The sequence below is a fragment of the Physeter macrocephalus genome, chromosome 18 (genome assembly GCF_002837175.3).
Source record: "Physeter macrocephalus isolate SW-GA chromosome 18, ASM283717v5, whole genome shotgun sequence".
NCBI classification, from domain to species: domain Eukaryota; kingdom Metazoa; phylum Chordata; class Mammalia; order Artiodactyla; family Physeteridae; genus Physeter; species Physeter macrocephalus.
Genome location: NC_041231.1, coordinates 70,942,927 through 70,952,663, shown reverse-complemented (window position 1 = coordinate 70,952,663; position 9,737 = coordinate 70,942,927). Strand labels below are relative to the sequence as shown.

Below are 9,737 nucleotides of genomic sequence, written 5' to 3'. Positions count from 1 at the left end.
CGGTACGCACGCCTCTCACTGTTGGGGCCTCTCCCGTTGCAGAGCACGGGCTCCGGACGTGCAGGCTCAGCGGCCATGGCTCACGGGCCCAGCCACTGCGTGGCATGTGGGATCGTCCCGGACCGGGGCACGAACCCGTGTCCCCTGCATCGGCAGGCGGACTCTCAACCACTGCGCCACCAGGGAAGCCCTTGGCAAATGCTTTTAATGACATTTTTTAACTTGTTAGGAAAGTGAGATTTTCTTTTCCTAGTCAGAGTGCCTCCACATGCTCCAGTATCATATTTCAGACTTGAGGCCATGAATTTTAATAACAGCAGTGATAAAATTAATTAAGGAAACGTCTACTCACTTCCAGGGCTCTGAATATGTGGGTATGGAGAGAGTAGAAAGTGCTGGGTTCTGGATTCTGATCCAGCACTGCCTCTTCCTGCTCTGTGATGCTGAGCACACCTGACCTGCCTCTCTGTGTGAAATGAGTTGGGGGTGGGGTGGGTTTGTGGCTAGATGATCCTTAGGGCTTGACATTGTGTCAGGCCCTCCCTGGGGACCAGATACCTCTGAGGGCGCTTTCTCCATCCTCTGTCCCCCAGCCCCATCCTCTAAACATAAGGGGCTTTCCTCAGCTCTGCCCTTCCCTTCCCTCTCTCCCCTTGGCCATTCTCCTAACTACACTGCTGGGCTTCAGTGGCTCCACATTTCTGTCATCTGCTCCTACCTTCCTCTGGAACTCCAGGTCCAGTTCCATCTGCTTGCTGGGGCGTTTTCTCAGATGTCCTGTAGGCAACATAAACTCATCAAAAACTAAACTCTTCCTCCCTTCTCACCCACAAACCCACTACTGGACCCTCCAGCCACACAGTGACCCTGCCATAACACTCCTTTTTGACTCTGATGTCTAATTAGTTGCCAAGCTGCAATCAAGTTTCTTCCCTATTCAAATCCTTCAATAGATACTGCCACCTACCATGTACTAATACCTCACCCTGGCTTCGGGATCCTCTATTAAATCAGTCTGAGAGAGGCTCAGAGAGGTCCAGTACCATGCTTGAGGTCACACAGCAAGTGAGTGACAGGCCTGTTAATCCCAACACACTGCCTCACTCCCTAAATTGTTTCCAGTCAAAGGGGATGGCAGTTGGTCATTGGAGTTGGAATACACACCATACCTCCCAGAGGCTGCCCTTTGTTTAAGCTGCTTCATCTACTTACAATGACTTCTTTTTATCCTCCTCTACTAAAATCCTACTCATCTGGTCATTTTTCCTTTGTTTGCAAAATGTTCTATAGGGTGAGCTTGTAATTTCGCTCTAAATTGCTTTTGTAATTCAAAATATAAATTCATATATAGGTATTTTTAACCCCACTTGAATTAATTGCTTCAATTCTTCTGGAAGCTTTTTCAGAATTGTCTGCAATGTGTCTTATAAATCAGGTTGTTAGCTTCCTGGGATTAGGAGTGTGTAGCTTTGCACTCTAACACATAATATAAGGACTATCAGTACATTAGAGATACTTTGTTAATGTTATACCAGATTGACGGCCTTTACACTTCAGTGACTTCAATGATAAGAATTTCAAAGGCCCTGTGGAGGAGGTGATCAGGAGACTCCTGTGTCCTCCAGCCACACACTGAGATACATAACTCCCAGCCAAGCACAGGAGCCAGGCAGAACCAGAGAGAATGGGTCAGGGAAAAGCTATCCTAGGCCCAACAACCAGTTTGTCCGAGGAAATACTCCTACTTCTACTCAAGATATCCCTTTCCAGAAATGCTGGAGCCAGAGCCACAGAGAGGGGAGGGAGGTACAGAACAGGCCAGCATAGCCTTGAAATGCTATGGAGCCCACAAAAAAAGCCTTGGCCAGATCGTCGTCCCACAATTCTGCCACCATTTCTTGGCTGGCTGAGCTTGGCCAAGTTTTAAAATCTTGCCGTTCTGTTTCCACATCTGCAAAATGAAGACCAGGTAAGCTCAAGGCTCGCTTCTAGCTCTAAAAGGTGTCAGGCTCATGTTCTGACTCTCCGTGTGTCCCGGCTCCCTCCCTCTCTATAGAATGGGGACGGCAATAATGTCAAAGGAGGTGGGAGCAGCCTAGACTCTCCAATTCTGCAAGCTTGGTGAACAGGTGCCTGAGATGTCCAAAGGGCCACTTCTCCCACTGAACAAGTAACAGATGCTCCTAAAGGAATGGGGCTACAGAGCAGCCAAGGCGTGGGAAGTAGGTTGGACCTTCCACAACTCCCAAAAGGCAGTGCTGTTGGGGAGGAAAACGTCAGAACTCATTCTTGCACCCCTCCCAGGGGTCCAAGAGACAGACAGGCAGGCAGAGAGACAGAGCCCTGTCCAGCTGGGAGTCTGCAACAGCTAGACAACCCCATTCTTAATAGGTCCTGGTGTCTTGAAGAGGGGGAGGGCTACAGAGATTAGGAGGAGAAGGGCAGGCCCCACTGATGACATCAAACACACACAGCAACTACTGCCCATTAGAACATTTATTTCTCAGAGAGAAAATAAGTTTAAGACAGTCATATTACAGTAGGTAAAATTAACTTTTGTATTCTTTACAAGCATAGATTTTTCTGTTTATTACCTCTCTTATACCATCTGTTATAAACAATTCTAGAAAGCAAATAAAGTCACTTTCTACAATAAATAGAGCATCGTGTGCTTCACAGCAGAGACGCGACTGAGACACATAGGCCCCATGCCACAGCAGGATCTGAGCCGTTTCCCGTTCTAAAAGAGCAGTTTTAAAAATGAGACTCAGAGAGAGACTGAAAGATTCAAAGAGACTGAAAAAAAAAAAAAGGAGAGAGAAAGAGACTAAGAAAGAGAAAGTGTTGGGGGGAAGAAAGAGACAGACAGAGAGAGAGTGTGTAACATTTTGAGAATCTGCGAAACAATTTTACAAAGCAGCAGGAGAGAGAAAGAGACTAAGAAAGAGAAAGTGTTGGGGGGAAGAAAGAGACAGACACAGAGAGAGAGAGAGAGAGAGAGAGAGAGAGAGAGAGAGAGAGAGAAAGCCCCGAGATCTTACAACACAGGTTGAGACGAAGGTCACATAGTCCACAGCCGACCAACTACCTGGGGAGGGGGGACGCATTGTCTCCTTTAAATAAACCACACTGTGTGCATTTAAAATACTCAGCCACACAATGGAGGACTCCAGTAATGGAAACTATAGGCCTGAATAATTTAGAACAGTATTTTACAATTATATACACTATGTCCTTCCCTAGCCATAGGCTGTATTGTAGTTTTATTATTGTACAAAATCCAAAACCCCATCCTTTATGTTATAGAGAGTTTTGTTGGTTCCCTTTTAAACTCTGGCTCATGTCCCAAACGTATAAGAAGTCGTGGCGGTTGGTTGGTTGTATTTTTAAAAAGTGTGTAAAAATGGCAGTGATCTCCCCAGTGACTTTGTTTTGTCCAAAACTCCCCTATGAAAAATTTAAAACAATTAAAAAGAACGTCAGGTTAAAAATCAACATGGCAATCAGTGGCCTGCAACCTGGCCCTGCAACTTTGGTGCTTAAGAGGTGAAAAGAAACATCCAGAGAACAGACATCGAAGCCTCTGAAAGTTGTGTTGGTTTGTCAGTCAACATTCCCGTTTCACAGTTTTTTTTCCCCTCTGTTTTTGAGAAGGTAAAGGTGGAGAGGGGGTTGAAGGAAAAGAGGGGAAGGGACAGACGGTTTGAAATAAAAGACTGTGTTCCCTGGAGTTCAGAGCAGCAGAGGCTGGGCAGGGCAGAGTGCAGGACAGGAAGATGCTGGACTGCAGGCCCCATGCCATCCCTGGTGGTAGAGAGAGAGGCTAGAGGCTGCAGGTGCAGAAAAGGAAAAGCCCACGAGGAGAGGCTAGGAGGAGTGAAAGGGCAGACCCAGCCAAAGGGCACAGCTTCACCCAACAACCCTCGGAATCCACGTAGACAGATGGACACTGGCACAAGCAGCCTGGTCTGCTGACAGGAGCCCATCCAGCCTGAGCCCACCTCTCTGCAAGACAGAAGAGGGCCGGGGGGGCCCTGCCTCAATCTAAGCGGGCAAGCTCTCACAGCCTGGCCTCAGCTGTTTGTAGCACATGTAAGGGGGTGGGGAGGTATGCTGGTGAAGGGGTCACCCAAGTGGTAGGCTAGCAGCTGGCCTCAAAGGGAATGGGCCATAAAAAGAAAAAGATCAGTTTGGTGATGGTTTCTGTCAGTTTGGCACAAGAGGAAGTCGGGAAAGGAACAAAGGAAAAAGAGAGACTGGGCAGAGGTGCAGAAGATGGGACAGGGAAGAGGTATGAGGATGGGTGATGGAGAGAGAGGGTGAGCTCCGTGAGATTCCCCGTGGGACCCTAGTGTATCCACAGCACCTCTGGGGTCAGTGTCAGAGCCTCGCTCACCCTGAGGTGTAGTTAGTTGGGAATGGGTTGGAGGGGGCCAGGCACACCCTTGAGAAAGCCCAAGACCTCTTGCTTTCTGGGGCCAGGTCTATCTCCTCGGCTGGGCCCAAGCCTCACAGCTGTTTCTATTTCTAACTGGTTCTTCGGTGGACCAGCCCCTGAGGGAGCTCAGGTGGGAGTTTTTGGCACACAGCAGGCCCACCAGGGGAACCACGCAGTTAGTCAAAACTGGGGCCTTGTCCTTGGGGAGGATACAGCCCAGTCCCTGGCCTGCCATGGAAGGGGCAAGCTGCCAGCTGTACGTCTGGCTGGGGCAGGAAGAGGCTTCTCTGTGCCCCACAGGACGGAGGCAGGGCAGGCAGATGCAGGCCAGGCCCTGCCCTTACAGGTAGCTGGAGGTGACAAAGGAGTGGGGTCCCCGCACTCGGCTCAGGTGGATCATCGCACGGTCGTAGGCCACCTGCACTGACTTGCGGATGCTGGTCTTGCGGCCTTCCAGCATCTTGAGCTTGTCCACAGTGTCTTCCACACCCAGGGGCAGGACTTTGTCCCTCGGAAGCCACTGCCTAAAATACAAGCACAGTAAGAAGGCTGGACCGTGTTGGGTCCCAAAGGAGGCTCTTCTGGACCCACGTGCCCAGGACCAGCAAAGCCAGGGGGAGGGGACAGGGCAGAGGGAGGCAGACTGGGACGCCACAGGCAGGAAGCCACCAAGGGACTTATTTTGCAGCCAGGCCCTTGCCTGGGCCCAGGACGCTCACTCAGCTTAGACGGTTGCCAGAGGGAAGCCCGTGTGCCCCCAGGGAGACTAGCTGAGTCATCTGGAGGGCTCTGAGCCTCACCCTGCCTTGTGGAGTCAGGGAGCTACAGCTAGGAAGTGGAGCTGATGCCAGGAATCGATGAAATGATCTCTGGTGGGGCCTGCACCTGGTGTTTTTTAAAAGATCCCTGGGTGAATATAACATGTGGCTAAGAGCCCAGCCTTTGGAGCCAGATCTTGGTTTGTATCCCAGTTCTGGCTATGGATTCTTGGCTTTCTGAGCCTCAGCTTCCTCATCTGCAAAATGGATTGGGAGGGGATTAATGAAGATTTAAATGAGGACCAAATGAAATCATGCATGTAAAGCAATTTGCATAACGAAATAGAGTAAATGCTCAATAAATGATAGCTATTAGCTAGTCCTACCTCCTCACTCTACAGAAGCAGAGGTAAAAGAATCCTCCTGCTGGTGTTTGTAAGCCATGAGCAGACAAGCCCCTTGCAGTGGATCCTACACTGCCCAGAACTCTCCGCCCAGGACTGAGACATGCTTCCCTGCAGCCGCTGGGAGTGTTGGCAGATTACAGGCTCTCAAGTGAGTCCCGCTCCAGGAATCAACCCCCACCAATGTCACCCCCCTCCCCAGGGGCAGCCAGCATTCAATGACTGGTTGACATGGGGGTACAAAGGCACAGCCCCAACCCCTGACATCTCTAATGAGCCACCCCGCTCCAGAGCTCCAAACAGGATGACCTGAGGCCTCTGCAGCAAGTGCACTGCAGTTCAACTTTTTCCTCTGCCCAGTGCTGTACCCCCTCGCCCCCACAGCTCTTCCCAATAAGACTCCTAACACAAATCTCCATCTCAGAGTGCTTCACAAGGAATCTGATCTGCAATACCCCTCATTACCATTAACACCATTAATCAGTGTTATTAGTAACACCAGGTTACTGTTAACATGGCAAATGCAGACCAGCTGCTGGCAGGTAACCCTTCACCTTCACCTGGGTGGAGGCAGGGTGGCCAAGTCCACAGCCCCTCTGTGTACCTCTCCGGCATGTCAGCATTAGAACAGCCACCTGGTTGGGCCCCTCAGCCTGCATCCTGGTGCACCCTCCCAGAAGCAGCACCCACTCACCAGGTGCGTTTGTTGTCAAAGAAGAGGACAAGGAAGAGCTTCTCTCCAGCCTCGGCCTGTTTCTGCTCTCCCAGCTTCAGCACATCCAGTGGGGGGACGGGGATGGGGACGCCATTGTGCAGAAGGCCCTCCCGGGGCATCTTGGGATCGATGATCTGGAAGCAGGAAAGGAGACAGCATTCAGCTGGGGGTGGATGGGGTGAACAGTGCACCCTGCTGTAGGACTAACCACTGAACCACCGTACACCAAAGCTATGCAGGGGATTGGCTCTGCCCACAACGCAGTGATGGAGGGGCTGACCTCTTCCAATGTCCCTCAGTACCCCAAACAGAAATTCTGACTCTGTTTCCCCAGGTATTGTCCTAATCCTTTGGCCCTTTCCAATCAGACCTTCTGACAAGGGAGCTTGCTCCATCAACTGTCAGGCCCCAGAGCTGAAAGAGAAGTACTGGGAAGCCAGGGTGGGGGGTTTTCAGAAGTGAGTGGAGCATCTCTGACGTCCAGGCCGGACAGACAAACGCCTTCCTCCCAATATCCCTTAGGGGAGACATTCTCTTAGGGGAGACATTCCTCTCCGTAGGGGAGAGGAATGGAGGCCATTTTTTCCCCTGCCAATTTCCCTTTAGAACCTGTGCAATTCATTTCAAAATCTCAGGGGCTTCCTAGACACCATGGCTGTGAAGAAGGTCCTGCATCGGCCAGAGGGCCCATCCCTTTGGTTCTACCTAAACAGATCTCCTGGTTACCCACCACCTTCCTGTCTGACTATAATCCTTCCTGGTGCATAGACCAGATACAATTTTAGCACCTCCACGGTAAAATCAGAGAGAAGGCAAAAGACTGAGTGTGGAGGGTTGCTGAAGAGGGGAGAATGATGTGGTCGGAAAGAAGGGCCACTGGAAGAATTAGTCCTCGAGACTGCAGGCTCCACAAGGGCAAGGGCTCAGCAAAATGCCTGGTGGCATCAACACAACAATAATTCTCCAGCTCTGTGGAGCACTGACAAAGTTACCAAAGCTCTTAATTATTCACACATCATCTTATTTCATCCTCTTGCTGATGCTGAGAAGTCTGATGACAAGTATTAGCTGACAGAGGAGAACGCCAAGCACAGAAGGTTGTAGCTGGCTGGGACTAAAACCAGGCGCCTGGACAAGGCTTGGGCCTCTGCTGCCCACTGCCTCCTACACAGCCCCTGCTTCCAGAGCAGCTGGCTGATAATCTCTGTGCACCAAGGCCAGGGAGACTTGGAAACTTACGGAGGAGGCAGCTTTCTCCAGAGATGGAGCAATCTTAATTCCTATACCCTGTCCCAGGGGGCCTCTTATAATAATAAATTGCTCTATTTACTTTTGGGTGTCTGCCAGCTTCCCTACATCCTTCTCAAGATAAGCAGCTAAAAGCAGGTCCTCTAGTTAAGAGTTTACCCTAAGGAAGACCCACCACTACCCTGCCCCCAGCTGTGTGATTTGGTAAAAACTCTAACTCTCAGCCTGTCTGTCCCTCCTGGAACTGAAGCTAAGGGTCCTAATGAGAACCACCAGACAAGCCCTCCTGAACTTCCTCGATTATCAACAGTGGGGATAGTGCCTGGCTTGGAAAGTGGGGCAGACTGTGAAAAGTGTACCCCCAAGGGCAGAAGCAAGATGGGCAAGTCTGCCTCTTTTTTTTTTTTTTTTTTTTTTTTTGTGGTATGCGGGCCTCCCTCTGTTGCGGCCTCTCCCGTTGTGGAGCACAGGCTCCGGACGCACAGGCTCAGCGGCCATGGCTCACGGGCCCAGCCGCTCCACGGCATGTGGGATCCTCCCAGACCGGGGCGCGAACCCGGTTCCCCTGCATCGGCAGGCGGACGCGCAACCACTGCGCCACCAGGGAAGCCCAAGTCTGCCTCTTAAGGGGAGCTCGCCTCCTTTTTTAAAGAAGACAGAGGCAAATGTATCCCCAAATAATAAATAATGGTCCATTCACTCAAATGTCATGCAGATGTAAAACAACATGGAAATAAAGTCTGTGATAACATTTAACACATTACATAATAAACGTGTACACACATTATTGTTACAGCTATAATATATAAACGACAAATAGAAGCAACAATACAAAATGCTCATAGATGATGTCATAATGCTGCGATTTGTGTTGATTTTCTTTTTCCAAAGCTTCTGTAATGTAGATACATAATTTTTTACAGAAAAACAAAAAACATTTTTTTGAAGAACAAGAACCTCAGAAATTTAAAAACCGTATAGTCACTATATGCGCAAGTACATATTTAAGTATGCAGAGGAAAACGACTGGGAGAGCATAAACCAAAATAAAAACACAGGTTGTATTCAGGTGGTGGGTTTTTTCAGGTGGTGGCTGAATTTCTTTATCGTGAAAGAAAATGTATGATTAAGAAGATAATTAAAAAGGAAAAAAAGAGGGGCTTCCTTGGTGGCGCAGTGGTTAAGAATCCGCCTGCCAATGCAGGGGGACGTGGGTTTGATCCCTGGTCCGGGAAGATCCCACATGCTGTGGAGCAACTAAGCCCGTGCGCCACAACTACTGAGCCTGTGCTCTAGAGCCCGCAAGCCACAACTACTGAGCCCACGTGCCACAACTACTGAAGCCCACGCGGCTAGAGCCCATGCTCCGCAACGAGAAGCCACGACAATGAGAAGCTCACACACCCCAACGAAGAGTAGCCCCCGCTCGCCGCAACTAGAGAAAGCCCGTGCACAGCAACGAAGACCCAACACAGCCAAAAATAAATAAATAAATTTATTTTTAAAAAAAGAAAAAAAAAGGGAAGAAAAGAGAATAGTTTTAGACTGGCTTTCTTTGTATTGTGAGATCTAAACCTGCACAGTCTTAATCAATTCTTCAACAACTAAGCTGGGGGTCTCACTGACAGCTGGGCATGAAGCCTGTGAAGGCAGCCCCAGGTCCAACCTCCTCAGCGCTGGATCACAATGTGGATCTCCCACCTGCCACTGCTAAGCAGGGGGTGAGGCAGGTAGCATGGGTTCCAATATGACTCCAGCAAGTCGTATAACCTCTTGGAGCTACAGTTTCCTCACCTGTCCAAAAAGGATCAGAGTTCCTGTACTCTTCACCTTAAGAGGCTGCTGTCTATGAAAAAAGCCATAGACACAAATGAGCTGGGAGAGGCTCAGAGCTCTGTGTGCACGCATAGGCTGGCAGGGAGGTTCTCAACACCCACTATAGATCAGCTGGGGAGTGTTAAAAAAAATATTCATAAAACAAAGAAACAAAAATATTCATGCCTTGGTCTGGCTTTAGAGAGTCTAATACAGTTGTTCTGAGATGGGGCTCCAGTATCTACATTGTTTAAAAAATTCCCCCAGGGGCTTCCCCGGTGGCGCAGTGGTTGAGAGTCCGCCTGCCGATGCAGGGGACACGGGTTCGTGCCCCGGTCCGGGAAGATCCCACATGCCGT

At 49.8% G+C, this 9,737-nt stretch overlaps 1 protein-coding gene across 2 annotated transcripts in view; it reads right to left on the bottom strand.

The window, feature by feature from the left end:
- BRPF3 (bromodomain and PHD finger containing 3) overlaps positions 1 to 9,737 on the bottom strand; it is a 42,274-nt gene that overhangs the window by 2,115 nt on the left and 30,422 nt on the right. The window contains exons 12-14 of one of the 2 annotated variants that reach the window (XM_028478780.2): positions 6,295 to 6,449; positions 4,783 to 4,962; positions 719 to 777 (exon numbers count right to left, since the gene is read on the bottom strand). In XM_028478780.2, the coding sequence (XP_028334581.1) occupies positions 719 to 777; positions 4,783 to 4,962; positions 6,295 to 6,449 (394 nt within the window). Of the gene's footprint in view, positions 1 to 718; positions 778 to 2,928; positions 4,963 to 6,294; positions 6,450 to 9,737 lie in introns of those variants that run through there. The other variant, XM_007114935.4, reaches the window with a different exon arrangement.